The sequence below is a fragment of the Theropithecus gelada genome, chromosome 16, assembly GCF_003255815.1.
Source record: "Theropithecus gelada isolate Dixy chromosome 16, Tgel_1.0, whole genome shotgun sequence".
Taxonomy (NCBI): domain Eukaryota; kingdom Metazoa; phylum Chordata; class Mammalia; order Primates; family Cercopithecidae; genus Theropithecus; species Theropithecus gelada.
The window spans coordinates 53,589,867-53,606,977 of NC_037684.1; the positions used below are offsets into that span (position 1 = coordinate 53,589,867).

The window sequence follows — 17,111 nt, forward strand, 5'->3', positions numbered from 1 at the left end:
TGTCAGCCTTGTATTGAGCCAGTTCTCTGTTATGGGATGTGTGGTTGTTTGTGCAGTTTCGTTTTGTCAGTGTGCTTTCATAAGCATCCTTAGCTTTCTCTGTCCAATGGCTTCACTGAGATAGATCCCTATAAGTGGAACTGCTAGGTCAAAGGCATTGCGAACTCTAAGCCATTTATACCTTTGCATAATGCAGGCTTATAGGAGAGGAATATTGGCGATATATATAATCCTGACCTCTGATCCAAACATAATGACCTCCCCTTTAGCCCAAGAAAATATTACCAGAAAAAGTTTGTTTATTTATTTATTTTTTAATTTTTTTTTTTTTTTTTTTTTTTTTGAGACAGAGTCTCACTTTGTCACCCAGGCTGGAGTGCAGTGGCCGGATCTCAGCTCACTGTAAGCTCCGCCTCCCGGGTTCACGCCATTCTCCTGCCTCAGCCTCCCGAGTAGCTGGGACTACAGGCGCCCGCTACCTCGCCCGGCTAGTTTTTTGTATTTTTTAGTAGAGACGGGGTTTCACCATGTTAGCCAGGATGGTCTCGATCTCGTGACCTCATGATCCACCCGCCTCGGTCTCCCAAAGTGCTGGGATTACAGGCTTGAGCCACCGCGCCCGGCCTATTTTTTAATTTTTAAGTTCAGGAGTACATGTGCAGGTTTGTTACATAGATAAACTTGTGTTAGGTGGTTTTTTTTGTACAGATTATTTCATGACCCAAATATGAAGCCTAGTACCCATTAGTTATGTTTCCCGATCCTCTCCCTCTTCCCATCCTCCCCCTCCGATAAACCCCAGTGTGTGTTGTTCCCCTCTCTGTGTCCCTGTGTTCTCATCATTTAGCTCCCACTTGTAAGCAAGAACATGTGGTATTTGATTTTCTGTTCGAGTTAATTTGCTAAGGATAATGGCCTCCAACTCCATCCATGTTCCCGCAAAGGAGCTGATCTCATTCTTTTTCAGGGCTGCATAGTATTCCATGGTGTGTATGTACCACATTTTCTTTATCCAGTCCACCATTGATGCGCATTTAGTTTGATTCCATGTCTTTGCTACTGTGAGTTGTGCTGCAGTGAACATACATGGGCGTGTTTGTTTATAAGTGAGCGATTTACATTGTTTTTGTTACATACTTAGTCATGGGATTGCTGGAGTGAATGGCATTTGTGGAATTACCACATTGTTTTCCACAATGGTTGAACTAATTTACACTCCCACTAACAGTGCATAAGCATTCCTTTTGCTCTGCAACTTCTCCAGCATCTTTTAATTTTTGACCTTTTAATAGCAGCCATTCTGACTGGTGTTAAGATGGTATCTCACTGTATTTTTTTTTTTTTTAGAGACAGAGTCTGGCTCTGTCACCCAGGCTAGAGTGCAGTGGCATGATCTCAGCTCTCTGCAGCCTGTGCCTCCTGGGCACAAGCGATTCTGCTGGGATTAGAGGTGTGCGCCACCATACCCGGCTAATTTTTGTATTTTTAGTAGAGACGGGGTTTCACCATGTTGACCAGGCTGATCTTGAACTCCTGACCTCAAGTGATCCACCTGCCTCAGCCTCCCAAAGTACTAGGATTACAGGCATGAGCCACCACGCCTGGCCTCATTGTGGTTTGTTTTGTTTTGTTTTGTTTTGTTTTGTTTTGGAGTCTCGCTTTATCACCCAGGCTGGATTGCAGTGGCACAATCTTGGCTCGCTGTAACCTCTACCTCCCAGGTTCAAGTGATTCTCCTGCCTCAGTCTCCTGGGTAGCTGGCACCACAGGCGCCTCACCTTGCCTGGCTAATTTTTGTATTTTTAGTAGAAACGGGGTTTCACCATGTTGGCCAGGCTGGTCTCAAACTCCGGACCTCAAGTGATCCACCCATTTTGGCCTCCCAAAGTGCTGAGATTGCAGGTGTGAGCCACCGCGCCCGTCCTCATTGTGATTTTCATCTGCATTTCTCTAATGATCAGTGATGTTGAGCTTTTTTTTTTCTTGAGATGGAGTCTTGCTCTATCGCCCAGGCTGGAGTGCAGTGGCGTGATCTCGGCTCACTGCAAGCTCCGCCTCCCGGGTTCATGCCATTCTCCCGCCTGAGTAGCTGGGACTACAGGTGCCCACCACCACACCCGGCTAATTTTTTTGTATTTTTAGTAGAGATGGGGTTTCACTGTGTTAGCCTGGATGGTCTCGATCTCCTGACCCCGTGATCCACCCGCCTCAACCTGCCAAAGTGCCTGGATTACAGGCGTGAGCCACCACGCCTGGCTGAACTTTTTTTCATATGCCTGTTAGCCATATGAATGTCTTCTTGTGAAAAGTGTCTGTTCATGTCCTTTGCCCACTTTTTAATGGCTTTTTTTTTTTCTTGTAAATGTGTGTATATTCCTTACAGATGCTGGATATTACGCCTGTGTCAGACGCATATTTTGCAAAAATTTTCTCCCATTCTGTGGGTCATCTGTTTACTCTGTGGATAGTTTCTTTTGCTGTGCAAAAGCTCCTCAGTTTAGTTCTCATTTGTCAATTTTTGCCTTTCTTGTGATTGCTTTTGGTGTCTTTGTCATGAAATCTTTGCCTGTTCCCATGTCTAGAATGGTATTGCCTAGGTCTGGGCAAAGATTGGAGAAAAATTATGGAGAAGTCCTTAAAAGTACAGGCAACAAAGTGAAGTGAGATAAATGGGATTACATCAAATCAAAAAGCTTCTGCGCAGCAAAGGAAACTATCAACAGAGTGAAGAGACAGTCTACGGAATGGGGGAAAATAGTTGCCATCTACGCATCGGGTAGGGGAATTTAAGGAACTCAAACAAGTGAACAGAAAAAGTTAGATTTTAAAATGGACAAATGAGTTGAGTAGTCATCTCAAAAGAAGACACACAGCTGACCAACAAGTATATGAAAAAATGATCAGCATCATTAAATTAGGGAAATGCAAATCAAAACCCCAATGAGATGTTCTTACCCAAGTTAGAATAGCTGTGATCAAAAAGACAAAAAATAAATGCCCCTGAGTATGTGGGAAAGAGAAACTCTTACACAATGTAGGAATGTAAATTAGTACTGCCACTGTGGAGAACAGTATAAAGGTTCCTCCAAAAACCACAAATAGAACTACCGTATGATCCAGCAATCGTACGGCTGGGGATACATCCCAAGTAAAGGAAATCAGTATGTTGAAGAGAGAGCTGCACTCCTATATTTATTGTAACACTCAATAGCCATGATATGGAATCCACCTGAGTATCCACCTGCAGATGAGTGGATGAAGAAAGTGTTTTCTATACACACAAGAGAATACTATTTGGCCACCAAAAAGAATGAAATTCTGTCTTTCGTGGCAACATGGATGAGCTTGGAGGAGATGACGTTAAGTGAAATAAGCCAGGCACAGAAAGATAAATACTGCACGTTCCCACTCATACGTGGTCGTGAAAAGAGTTGATCTTCTAGAAGGAGAGAGTAGAATAGTAGTTACGAGAGGCAAGGAAGGATGGGGAGAGGGCTAGCCAAAGGTTGGCTAGTGGATACAAAAATATGGCTAGATAGGACGAATAAGTTCTAGGGTCCTAGAACAGTATGGAACGACTGTAATTTACAATTTATTATGTTTTTCAAATAGCTAGAAGAGTGGAGTTTGAATGTTTGCAACACAAGTGTTTGAGATAGATATGCTAATTACCCTGATTTTTACACATTACACATTGTATACATATATGTTGTATACACATATTTGTACAGATTACAGACTGTATACATTGTACATGGTATACATTGTAGACATATATTTATATGTATATACAGTGCACAAAATGTATTCTCTATATGCATACACTGCATAATGTATGCAAACATTTGTATATAGTACGTATTATCTACATATATGGAAATATAACACTGTTCTCCATAAATATGTACCATTATTATATGTCAGTTTAAAAATACTAAAAGCAGCTGGGCTTGGTGGCTCATGCCTATAATTCCAGTAGTTTGGGAGGCCCAGACAGGAGGATCACTTGAGGCCAGGAGTTCAAGACCAGCCTGGGCAACGTAGGAGAACCCGATCTTTACAAAAAACAAACAAAAGAGTTGGGCATGTTCTGGTATACCTGTACCCCCAGCCACTTGGGAGGCTTACATGGGAGGATCGCCTGAGCCGGGGAGGTCAAGGCTGCAGTGGTAGAAGTCCAGATTCCCTAAAAGTTGAAATAAAAGCATCTGTATTTTCAGATTCCTGACAGGTAACCACAAACATTCTCTTTAAGTATATAATCTCTATGAAATACTGAATACTGGGTTATTTAATAGAACTGTCATAATGACCACAGGTTAACCCTTCTAAGCAAAATAGATTATTTTGGCCTTGAAATGGTCTTTTTCTTATTAATGTGCTAGAATGTATTCATTCACTCACTGGACGAATACTTGAAGGGCACCCTCCTTGTGCCAGGAAGTACTACTCAAGGCACAGGGTGTACAGCACTGCTCAAAACAGACAGCGGCTCCTAGCCGTGTGGAACTTGCATTCTAGCTGGAGAGGCAGGCAGTTAACACGTTAGTAAGTCCTATTGATGAGAGAGCTCTGGAAATTCCTCCTTCCCCAGCTTGGAGGTGTGGGCCACAGAATCTGCTAAGGTCTGAAGATAGGGCAGGAGAGCAGAGGTAATGACTGCAGCATTCTGGGCCTTGCAGTGAGAACAAGACAGTGACCATGCAGTTGGGAAAGTGGCTGGAGAACGGAAAGAGACGACCCCTTGTAAAGCATGATGCTCAGAGCCTGCTGAATGCCAAAGACTGGGGACAGCAGAAAAAATGAGGCAGTTGCTCTCCGCCCCTGGATCCCAACTTCTGTTAAAGGCAGTGTTATGGTCTTGCCTTTAGAAGATGTAAAAGCCTTTGGAAACCAATTCTTTTCCTTTTCTTTCTCTCTTTATTTCTTTCTTCTTTCACAATTCTGCTTTGTTGCCCAGGCTAGAGTGCAGTGGCATGATCTCTGGTCACTGCAACCTCCGCCTCCCAGGTTCAAGTGATTCTTGTGCCTCAGCCTCCCAAGTAGCTGGGACTACAGGTGCATGTAATCACATATCACATGGGGCTAATTTTTGTATTTTTAGTGGAGATGGGTTTTGCCATGTTGGCCAGGCTGGTCTTGAACTCCTGGCCTCAAGTGATCTGCCTGCCTCAGCCTCCTAAAGTGCTGGGATTACAGGCATGAGCCACCCACTGTGCCTGGCCAGCCCTTGGGAACCAATTCTAATTAAAGCTACAACAAAGCTGTAATTCATCTAAACTATTAACTCAGCCCCTGATAACAGAAGAGGCCACTAGATGATCAAGAGAGAAAACAATCAATATAGTCAGACCCATGGATGGTCCATATTTACCTAGAAAGGCTAGATATAGTAGACATATAGAGTACCTTTTATTATTATTGCTATTTTTATGTACTTATCTTTAAATCTCTTGAAAAGTCTACAGTAGCATTGTTCCTAAAGATCAGTCTTTCAGGTAAAAGTGGCCTTTAGTATGCAGTGAACCTTTATTGATATGTTTTTCATAACTTCTGTTACTTCTGGGGAACCTTGCTTTCTTTCTTTCCCATTGTCAACATTTTGGGTCTCCAGTACTGTGTTCCAGAAGCAGCATTATTTAAGGGCCTTCGCTGAGCACACTTGGGCTGTTTGATCCTGGATACTCGTTAATAATAGAGGTTTGGTCGGGCGCGGTGGCTCATGCCTGTAATTCCAGCACTTTGGGAGGCTGAGGCAGGTGGATCATGAGGTCGGGAGATCAAGACCATCCTGGCTAACATGGTGAAACCCTGTCTCTACTAAAAATACAAAAAATTAGCCAGGCATGGTGGCGGGCGCCTGTAGTCCCAGCTACTCGGGAGGATGAGGCAGGAGAATGGCATGAGCCCAGGAGGCGGAGCTTGCAGTAAGCGGAGATCGCGCCACTGCACTCCAGCCTGGGCGACAGAGTGAGACTCCATTTCAAAAAAAAACTTAATAATAATAATTAAGAGGCTTAATTATTGGGATATTACCTTTTTATTGTAAAATATACATAATCTCCAGTTTACCATGTTAACTCCTTTTCAGGGCACAGTTCCCTGGCACTAAGTACATTCACACCGTCGTGCAGCCGTCAGCACCGTCCGCCTCCAGAACTCAGCTTCCTCAGCTGAAACTCCGTCCCCATGAAACAACCTCCCCATTCCCCCTCCTCCTGGTAACCACCGTTCTCCTCTCTCTCTCTAGGATTTTGACTTCTCTGGGGACCTCACATGAGTGGAATCACACAGGATTTGTCCTTTCATGTCTGGCTTATTTCACTGAGCATAGCGTTGTCAAGGTTCATCCATCTCAGTGAATTCTATTTATTTATTTATTTATTTATTTATAGCGATGGAATCTTGCTATGTTGCCCATGCTGATCTCAAACTGCTGGCCTCAAGCTATCCATCCTCCTACTTTGGCCTCCCGAATTGTGGGGATTACAGGCATGAGCCACTGCAGCCAGCAGTGAACTCTTCTTTTTTTTTTTTTCTTTTTGATTTTATTACTTTTTTTTTTTTTTTTTTTTTGAGACAGAGTTTTGCTCTTGTTGCCCAGGCTGGAATGCAATGGCATGATCTCGGCTCACCACAACCTCCACCTCCCGGGTTCAACTGATTCTTCTGCCTCAGCCTCCCAAGTAGCTGGGATTGCAGGTGTGCGCCACCACACCTGTCTAATTTAGGATTTTTAGTAGAGATGGGATTTCTCCATGTTGGTCAGGCTGGTCTCGAACTCCCAACCTCAGGTGATCTGCCTGCCTCAGCCTCCCTAAGTGTTGGGATTACAGATGTGAGCCACTGCACCCAGCCTGGTTTTATTACTATTTTTTTTAATATTACTGCTTCTTGTGGAACAGGGCTACCCCATAAGAGTGTGCCCAGAATAGCCAGCAGTGAATTCTTGTTCTGTATTCTGAATTATATATTAAGTTAATTCTCCTTTTCTCTCTTTTTTTTTTTTTGAGACAGAGTCTCACTCTGTCGCCCAGGCTGGAGTGCAGTGGCATGATCTTGGTTTACTGCAATCTCTGCCTCCAGGGCTCAAGCGATTCTTCTGCCTCAGCCTCCTGAGTGGCTGGGATTATAGGCTCCCACCAACATGCCTGGCTAATTTTTGTATTTTTAGTAGAGACGCAGTTTCACCATGTTGGCCAGGGTGGTCACAAACTCCTAACCTCAACTGATCCACCCGCCTCAGCCTCCCAAAGTGCTGGGATTCAGGCGTGAGCCACCGTGCCCAGCCATTAAGTTAATTCTCAATAGGATATTCTGTACTTTTCATTTGATTCACTGCATATTTTTGTTTTCCACATAGCCTTTATTTTATTTATTAAAGTAGAGACAGGGCCTCACTAGGTTTCCCAGGCTGGTTTCAAGCTCCTGGGCTCAAGTGATCCTCCCGAGTCGGCCTTGGGATTCAGGTGTGCGCCACCACGCCTGGCCCTAAGGAGTATTTACATCATTTTTGAAATTGGGACTGTTTCTGTCCCTCCAGCGTGGGTTTCCTCCATCTTCCCTCACTGATCTCATGGCGTCTCTTTTCTCCGTCCTGATTTCTCTCGTGCAGGAGCTGCTTACTTCGGTTTATGCGCCAGAATGAGCATTTGCTGAGCGTGGATGAGCCCCTCTTCCGATCCTGGTTTAGTCTGCTACCTCTGAGTCACCTGGTTCCGTATATGGAAAACTTCATTGAGCACCTGGGTCATTTTCCTGCTCATGTCCTGGACTGTTTTCTAGGAACTTACTACCGCCTGCGGGGACTTCAGAAAATCTCCTCCCGGAATATGCAGGTTTGTTTCTGAAGTTGGCTCTGGAGTCCTGGCTTAGCGAAAGCAGACTAGATACTAAACATGGAGCCGTCAAGATTCTTATTCCTAAAAAACAGACAGTGGGCTGGGCGCGGTGGCTCACACCTGTAATCCCAGCACTTTGGGAGGCCGAGACCATCCTGGCTAACACAGTGAAACCCCATCTCTATTAAAAATACAAAAAAATTAGCCAGGCATGGTGGTGGGCACGTGTAGTCCCAGCTACCCGGGAGGCTGAGGCAGGAGAATGGTGTGAACCCGGGATGCGGAGCTTGCAGTGAGCCAAGATAGTGCCACTGCAGTCCAGCCTGGGCTACAGAGCAAGACTCCGTCTCAAAAAAAAAAAAAAGAAGGTCTCATGTGATGTACTTCATAGCTGCCATTTTTCCTTTCACATTTTTTGGTGGAGAAAATGGTATAAGTTTAAATCCTGAGTTTTATCTATAAAAGAGGTAAGATTAGTATGTGAGCACCTTAAAATTTGTTTGTAGGAAGGAAACAATGTATACCATACTGATGTTGGATTTTGTTCAGCTCTGTTTTAGCAATGACAATGGTATTGTGATTCAATCTTCTGTCCCTTTTTTTTTTTCTCTGCCTTAGGATGTTCTGAACATTTTAAAAATGCTGTTGCACCTCCTGGACACTTACCAGGACAAGTAAGTGGGAAGCACAATGCAGTCTGTCCCTCACATGAGACCCCCAGGGGCTTCCTGTGACCCTTACGATTGGCCGCGCCCCACATTGGCTGTTGTAACAGCGTCATAAATTAATGTGTGATCCACTTCTCTTCTCAGGTTATTAATATAGTTGTCTTTTGTTTGTTTGTTTGTTTGTTTTTTAGACAGAGTCTCACTCTGTTGCCCAGGCTGGAGTGTAGTGACGCGACCTCACCTCACTACAACCTCTATCTCCTGGTTCAAGTGATTCTCCCAACTCAGCCTCCCGAGTGGCTGGGATTACAGGCACACCCACCACGCCCAGCTAATTTTTGTTTGTTTGTTTGAGATGGAGTCTCTCTCTTGTTGCCCAAGCTGGAGTGCAATGGCGTGATCTTGGCTCACTGCAACTTCTGCTTCCCGGGTTCAAGTGATTCTCCTTTCTCAGCCTCCTGAGGAGCTGGGATTACAGGCACGTGCCACCACGCCCAGCTAATTTTTGTATTTTTAGCAGAGACAGAGTTTTACCATGTTGGACAGGCTGGTCTCGAACTCCTGACCTCAGGTGATCCGCCTGTCTCAGCCTCCGAAAGTGCTGGGATTACAGGCATGAGCCACCACGCCCGGCCCTCTGTGTTTTTTTTTTTTTTTTTTTTAAGAGAAATAACAGATTTCAGCTGCTAAGATTTGGGTTTATCTCCCTCCGGTCTTTTTTCCTATACATTTTTCCCTTCCTTGTAAACGGTCATGGTACTGCATATGCATGGTGGGTGTTTTGCATTTTTTCAATACTTAGTTTAAGATAAAAATCAAAGGTAGCTTTATATAATTTTCCAAAATCATTTGCTCCTGCAAATTTGTGACCTCTGATACCGTGAGGGGTCAGCAGACAGAATGCAGGGCCACTGAAATGTCCCAGCGAGCAATGGGATGCGTGTTGTCTGAGCTGTTCTCTGAGCGGTTTGGGCACTTCCAGTCTCTGTTCACCTCCTTTGTTCACGTCTCTGCTGATGTTGATCCAGCACCTGTGACTTCAGGATCCCCCCCCCACAAGCTCCCTACCTCCCCACCGCTGTGTGTCACCGCCTCCGCCCAGGGAGTCCTTTCTTACACCGCCTTTCCAGCCCCCTCCATCAACTCTCCTCTTAAGCTCCTCCTAAGTGTCCTCTTAAGTCCCTCCTGAGTCCCTCCCGAGTCCCTCCTAAGGCTCCTCCTAAGTCCCTCCTGAGGCTCCTCCTGAGTCCCTCCTAAGTCTCCTCCCAAGTCCCTCCTGAGTCCCTCCTAAGGCTCCTCCTCAGTCCCTGCTCTGTCCATGTGTCCCTCAGAAAACACAAAACCCAGGTCCGGCAGAGCTGGAGCCAATTTCACACAGGCTGCACGCTCTTCTTCTATTTCTTTCTCTTCCTCCCTCCTTTCTGTTTCTTTCTGAATATTTTTTCAAATTTATGTCGTATTTTAATGTCTAGTGATACACATCTCTTTGCTTTTTTCACATCCCAGAACGCACTGAGGGGTGTTTGGACTTGCTTTGGTTAGAACAGTTGAGACTACAGAGACAAAACAAGAAGATTTTCCTTCTTTTTTTATCTTAGTCACAAGTTCAGGACTGATTGTGATTTTCCAGACGTTAACCTAGATAAGGTCAAACAAATGCCCTGTTGTTAGTTATTTTAAAGGAAGGGGCTCGTCATCAATAGTTACCATTTTCTGACTTCTCCTAAATCCTGGCCGGGATTTCTCTTAACTCTTTGCGGGGCAGGATTCCCGAGGAGGCCTTGTCACCATCCTACCTGACGGTGTGTCTGAAACTGCATGAAGCCGTCTGCAGCAGCACAAAGACACATGAGTTTTATGAGCTGCCAGCCTTATCTGCCGAGATTGTCTGCAGGATGATTATACTTCTATCTCTGGTGGTAAGTGGAGTCAACACACAAAGTATCACACCGGGGATAGGTGTGGAATTTCAAGCAACCTCAATCTGGAAAGGAAACAGTCTGATTCTGAGGTGCTGGGATGAGATGGAGCGGTGGATTCCAGCAGTGGACATTTCTTGTGCACCTGCTTGATGCTGGGTTCTGTTCTGGGTGTGGGGCTGTCAGTGGGCCAGGGTCTGCCCTTCTGCCTCCTTGGGCTCTCATGGGAGGGAGGCAGGGAGTTAAGTGTGGCCACCAGCTGGCCATGGGGAAACCAGAGAGCTGGCGTAGGGGCTGGAGACCAGGCAATGCCACGTGGAGAAGATGCCTTTTCTTTTTTCTTGATTCTGTTGTTTGCAGACAACTATGCGGACCATTTTCCTCCCAAAAAATACATGTCCAAACATGGTCTTTCCCACCTTCTTTACATTGTAGCTTGAATATGGTGACAAAGGCCATAGCGTCACACATCTGTCCCCCGCTGCATGCCACGTCCCAGGTCCAACAGCAGAACGACCCAGCTCCTCCCTCCCGAAGAAAGCCACTGTTGTGACCTCCCATGGATCAGTTTCCCCTGTCTTCCAGCTTTGACCCTTCTGCCTCTGACTTTCCCCACTCAGCCCTATGTCTCTGAGCTCTGTCTGTGTGGTCGCAGGGATCAGAGTCATGTCTCTGAGCTCTGTGTGGTCGCAGGCATCAGCAATTCCTTCTTTCTCGTCTCTGTGCAGCTTTCACCCGTTTGAGTTCATGAGCTTCAGTTCGAAAGCGATGTAAGATTTAATGTTTAGACTGGTCATTTGTTTGTGTTTGTTTGTTTTTTTGAGATGGAGTTTCACTCTTGTTGCCCAGGCAGGAGTGCAGTGGTGTGATCTTGGCTCACTGCAATCTCTGCCTCCTGGGTTCAAGTGATTCTCCTGCCTCCGCCTCCCAAGTGGCTGGGACTACAGGCACCCACCACCACGCCCAGCTAATTTTTGTATTTTTAGTAGAGATGGGCTTTCACCATGTTGGCCAGGCTGGTCTTGAACGCCTGACCTCACGTGATCCGCCTTCCTTGGCCTCCCAAAGTACTGGGATTGCAGACCTGAGCCACTGTACCCGGCACAATCTTTTTTTTGTTTTTTTTTCTTTTTGAGATGGAGTTTTGCTCTTGTTGCCCAGGTTGTAGTGCAATGGCGTGATCTTGGCTCACTACAACCTCCGCCTCCCAGGTTCAAGCGATTCTCCTGCCTCAGCCTCCCAAGTAGCTGGGATTACAGGCATGCGCCACTATACCTGGCTAATTCTGTATTTTTAGTCGAGACGGGATTTCTCCATGTTGGTCAGGCTGGCCTCGAACTCCTGACCTCAGGTGATCTGCCTGCCTCAGCCTCCCAAAGTGCTGGGATTACAGGCGTGAGCCACCACACCTGGCTGATCATTTTTTTTTTTTTTTTTGAGACGGAGTCTTAGTCTGTCGCCCAGGCTGGGGTGCAGTGGCACAATCGCAGCTTACTGCAACCTCGGCCTCCTGGGTTCACGCCATTCTCCTGCCTCAGTCTCCCGAGTAGCTGGGACTATAGGCGCTCGCCACTACACCTGGCTAATTTTTTGTATTCTTTAGTAGAGACGGGGTTTCACTGTGTTAGCCAGGATGGTCTCGATCTCCTGACCTCGTGATCCGCCCGCCTCGGCCTCCCAAAGTGCTGGGATTACAGGTGTGAGCCACCGCGCCCGGCCTGATCATTTTTTTAAATCTTACTTCAAGTTAGAACTGTGATGTTAGTGTGAGAAAACAATTAAGTGTATATTTTAACTTTCTTCCTTTCAGTTTTCTTGTGTTAAAGTACCACAGACACAGTTTAAAAATGAATATTATTGGTGAGATGATCACGTTCTCTGGAGTGGCTGCTATTTAAACCACCACTGACAGCTGCCAACTTCCACAGAAACTGTGTTTAAGGAATTTGTCAGTTACTTAGGGTGTATTTTCTACAGAAATAACTATCTTGAATGTTGGCTGGTATCTCAGATAAGTTGAATCCATATTATGGACAAAATACTCTCTACCTGTGCCATAAAAGCAAACAAACAAAAAAACCTTTTCAAATACTAAAGTTAAACAAAGCAAAAATACATGATGCGCATTGAAGAAACCTTTGGGTGAGTGCTGCTGTGAAGGCTCCAGGGTTGACAGACACTTGGGAGAACAAGGTGCCCATGTCAGGCTCTGGATTGGGCAATCGTTAAGTTTGTTGTTATTGGCCATCGCTGCCCAGCCCTGTGCTGCTGGATTGTTCTAGAAGGAGCTGTGCCATTGGGGAATTGTTCTAGAAGGAGCTGTGCCATTGGGGGAACCCTCAGCAGTGCCTGTTTCGTTTTCTGCCAGCCCCCTCCCCCTGCGTGCTGTGCCGTAGTCATCCCCGCACCCAGCCCCCTCTGCAGGCTCTCCCTTTCTCTTTCATGGCAGCACCTGCATCCTGACCCCTCTTTCATGCTTTGAAAGCTCCTGCCTGTATCTTCCCATCTTGGCCCTTCCCAGAGCTAGTGACACTGTGTTCCCCTGCCTGCTGTGGGCTCTTCCTCTCTTCCACTCTCGGGCAGCCCCGCCCAGCAGCAGCCCTGTCCACTTGCCCAGCTGCCTCGAGGGCCTCTCAGTGCTTCCAGTGAGTGCCTGAGCGCATCCAGGTTCTGTGGCTCCTGATATACTTGCACAATGTGATCTTTTTTGTGCTTAAAAAAAAGATCACACGCTTGGCTGGGTGTGGTAGCTCACACCTGTAATCCCAGCACTTTGGAAGGCCAAAGCAGGCGGATAACCAGAGGTCAGGCGTTCGAGACCAGCCTGGCCAACGTGGTGAAACCCTGTCTCTACTAAAAAATACAAAAATTAGCCAGGTGTGGTGGCATGCACTTGTAATCCCAGCTACTTGGGAGGCTGAAGCAGGAGAATCACTTGGACCCAGGAGGTGGAGGTTGCAGTGAGCTGAGATTGCGCCGCTGTGCTCCAGCCTGGGTGACAGAGTGAGGCTCTGTCTCAAAAGAAGAAAGAGAAAAAGACCATGAGTTAGTCCAGGACTATGGGGCTCCTCCCAGGAGGGGTCGCCGACCCCTGACCTGTGTGCTTCCTGGGAAATGTGCTTCTGGGGAAGACGGGGAGGCGGAGGGAGGAAGGAGGAAGGAGAGGGAGGAAGAGGAAGGCAGGGGAGAGAAGGGAGGCATTACAGGAGGCTTCGAGCCCAAGGGAAGAGGGGTTTTCCCTCGGGTCTGGTGGGTCTGGCATGGAGGTAGTGGGAGGGCGTGTTGGGAGCTCAGTGGGAAGGGGACCCAGGTTTACCTCTGGGTCAGGAGCCTGGCTGTCTCCTGTGTCTAAGGAGCAGGCCTGGGAGTCTGCAGGGACCCTCTCTGGGGTGTGCTTTTCCCCCTCAGTCTCCTAGTCACATCCTGGGAACCTGCTCGTTGGCAGGACCGAGGCTGCCTGGGCTTTCAGGGGAACACCCAGATGCCATTTCCTCCCTCCCTCTTTTCTCCCGTATCACCCACGTTCAGGGTGAACCCAGAAACCCCTGGGGAATGGAGGTGCTTTGGGAATGTGGGCTTCTGCCCAGGTCTGTGGTCCCACCATCGTAGCCACTCCTTGAGCGGCCTGTGCCAGCAGGGGGCAGAGGAGTGGGGGCAGCGTCTCGCCGGGAACCTGAGTCCACAGCCGAGGATGACTGACTCTCCCTCTTGTGTGACAACAGGATACTGCAGGACAGGGAGATGCAACTGGAAATAATTCAGTCCAAACAGTCTTCCAAGGGACCCTTGCTGCTACGAAAAGGTGGCTCCGAGAAGTTTTTACAAATAACATGCTCGTATATTCAGGTGTCTCCTTCACATACCGCAAGGAAATTGAGGTAAGCGTTTGGCCAAAGGCTTCTGGGTAGGGATGTGAATGATCGTGATTCCTTGTGGCCTCAAATCATGGGTTATAGGCTGCTGGCCAGAGGCAGTTGGCCTTCACCTGAGCCTCGGTTCTTCATCTACAAAATGGAGTTGCTCCGGTCTACCTGGCAGGGTGACTCTGAGGCAGACAGATGCCAGGTGCAAAGTGCTGCTGCACTGCCTGGTGTCCGCTGGCTGGGCACCGTCCCTGTGGTGATGGTGATGATAGAGGTGATGATGGTGAAGGTGATGGTGGTGATGATGGTCATGGAGATGGTGAAGGAGAGGTGACGGTGATGATGGTGGTAATGGAGGCGGTGGTGGTGGAGGTGATGGTGGTGGAGGTGATGGTGATGATGGTGGTGATGGTGGTGGTGGTGGAGGTGATGGTTGTGGAGGTGATGGTGGTGGTGGAGGTGATGGTGGTGATTGTGGTAGTGGTGGAGGTGATGGTGGTGGAGGCGATGATGGAGGTAATGGAGGTGGTGGTGGTAGAGGTGGTGATGGTGGAGGTGATGGTGATGGTAGTGGTGGAGGTGATGGTGGTGGAGGTGATGGTGATGATGGTGGTGATTGTGGTGGTGGTGGTGGTGGTGGTGGAGGTGACGGTGGTGGAGATTATGGAGATAATGGTGGTGGTGGAGGTGACGGATATTCGAACATGCCTGACCTGAGAAAAGTTCATTTTCATTTTTGGCTGGGCACGGTGGCTGATGCCTGTAACCCCAGCTCTTTAGGAAGCCTAGGTGGAAGGATGGCTTGAACCCGGGAGGTCAGGGTTGCAGTGAGCTATGACTGCACCCCTGCACTCCAACCCAGGTGACGGAGCGAGACCCTGTCTCTTAAAGTATTTTTTTACAGTGCATTTTCATGTGGTTCAACCTCATAGTGTCCCTGCCAAAAATATTTTAATCTGAAACAAATCATGGGGAAATTACGAGACAAATCAGGTCAAAAGACAGTCTACAAAACAGTTGGCCTGATCTTTTCAAAACTGTCAACCTGTTAAAAGAAAAAAGAAAAAAAAATGACCAGAGAACTCTTCTAGAAAAGAGATGTGAAGCCGGGCGCGGTGGCTCAAGCCTGTAATCCCAGCACTTTGGGAGGCTGAGATGGGCGGATCACAAGGTCAGGAGATCGAGACCATCCTGGCTAACACGGTGAAACCCCGTCTCTACTAAAAAATACAAAAAACTAGCCGGGCGAGGTGGCGGGCGCCTGTGGTCCCAGCTACTCCGGAGGCTGAGGCAGGAGAATGGCGTAAACCCGGGAGGCGGAGCTTGCAGTGAGCTGAGATCCGGCCACAGCACTCCAGCCTGGGCGACAGAGCGAGACTCCGTCTCAAAAAAAAAGAAAAGAGATGTGGTAAGTAAATGCAGAAAAGAGATGTGATAAGGAAGTACAGTATGTGTCCCAGGAGGATCTAGGATCCAGTCAGGACAGGAGCTGGAGCCCGAGAGGAACTGGGGTGGAGACCACTTCCTGGGGGCAGCGTCCTCCTCTCCACGTTGCACGTCCTGAGTGGGAAACCTGCACTAGTGTTGTGCAGAGAAGGGCTAGGGTCTTGTGAGACCCTGCCCAGGTATGTAGTGGCAAGACGCCATGATGCCTGCAGCTTGCTTTCCAACGGTTTGGGAGAAAAAATGCTAATTTATGCGAAGAGTCTGAAGAGAGAGCAAGGAGGGGAGAGGAAAAGTGAAAGCAGCTGTGTGAAACGTGAACAGCTCAGGTCTGGAGTTGAATGAATGTGGGTGGTGGTGTGTTATTCTTGTGACCTTTTTGAAAGTTCAAAAATTTTCAAAATATAACGTTAGAGATAAATCATTTCAGAATAAAAAGCCAGTTGTGCAGTAGGAAGACCAGTAGTGGCCCCTGGTTGGGTCTCGGATTCCAGAAAGCCATCCTGGGCTGCTGTGACCTGCCACTAGCACGGCTCACTGTTGATGAAGGTTGAGGAGAGCCCTGGCGTTCGCGTAGTCCCGTGCTCTCTGTATTGCCGTAATGCTGCCTTTCTCCCTTCATGGGAGCGTGCTGTGGCGTTTAGTCGTGAGCGTGGGTGTGACTTGTGTTTGGGTTTTGCAGGTCTGGAGGCGGCTGGTGGAAATCCACTTCCCCGTGGAGCATGGCTGGAAGGAGTCGTTGCTGGAAGACATGGAATGGAGGCTCAAACAGGTAGGAGAAGTTGGGGGACATTCTTTTCCAGGGCGTGAAGGCAAGCTGGAGAACCCCAGACCATTAGCGACAGCCAAGAGATCTCAGCGGTGCCTCTCGTGGGCAGGGACGGGGTGAATCACAGCTCTGTGTTTCTGTTTCTGAGCCAGCCCTTACAGTCTGTCCCCAGAAGAGCGCTTTGGAGTCTTACTGAGAGGACAGAGAGGAACAAGGGCCCAGGATCTCACCATCATGGGGGTGCAAGATTTTTCCTGACCCCTTTGTTGGACTTGCAATGGGGATGCTGTGTTTACTTGGCCCGCCGTGCTCAACCCCTTGTGGGAGGGAGCACGTGGGCGAGTGTGGCATCTGGCCAGCTGCTTTGGGAGCTGGCAAGTGCAAGCTCCGTGCAGGCCCTGCAGCAGTGCCCAGGTTGAGGTGCCTGCAACCCCCGAAGCTCCAGAGGGCAGGTGCTCTCTTAGCTCTGCCGTCTATGGATGGTGGTGTGTTATCAGCTCAGTGGGCCCCTTGTCGTGTTGCCTAGGGTGGCTACCCTCTGCCATCAAGGGTAAAGGGCCAATGTGAGAGCCTCTTTTAGGTACCCATACTCAGTGGGCCCTGAGCTC

General features: G+C 47.8%; 1 protein-coding gene across 1 annotated transcript in view; it reads left to right on the forward strand.

Annotated features, from left to right (window-relative positions):
* The window catches only part of RNF213 (ring finger protein 213), a 134,485-nt gene that overhangs the window by 38,728 nt on the left and 78,646 nt on the right, over nucleotides 1-17,111 (forward strand). The window contains exons 13-17 of the mRNA XM_025363892.1: nucleotides 7,616-7,838; nucleotides 8,460-8,515; nucleotides 10,275-10,428; nucleotides 14,151-14,306; nucleotides 16,417-16,506. Coding sequence (XP_025219677.1) covers nucleotides 7,616-7,838; nucleotides 8,460-8,515; nucleotides 10,275-10,428; nucleotides 14,151-14,306; nucleotides 16,417-16,506 — 679 coding nt within the window. The remainder of the gene's footprint in view (nucleotides 1-7,615; nucleotides 7,839-8,459; nucleotides 8,516-10,274; nucleotides 10,429-14,150; nucleotides 14,307-16,416; nucleotides 16,507-17,111) is intronic.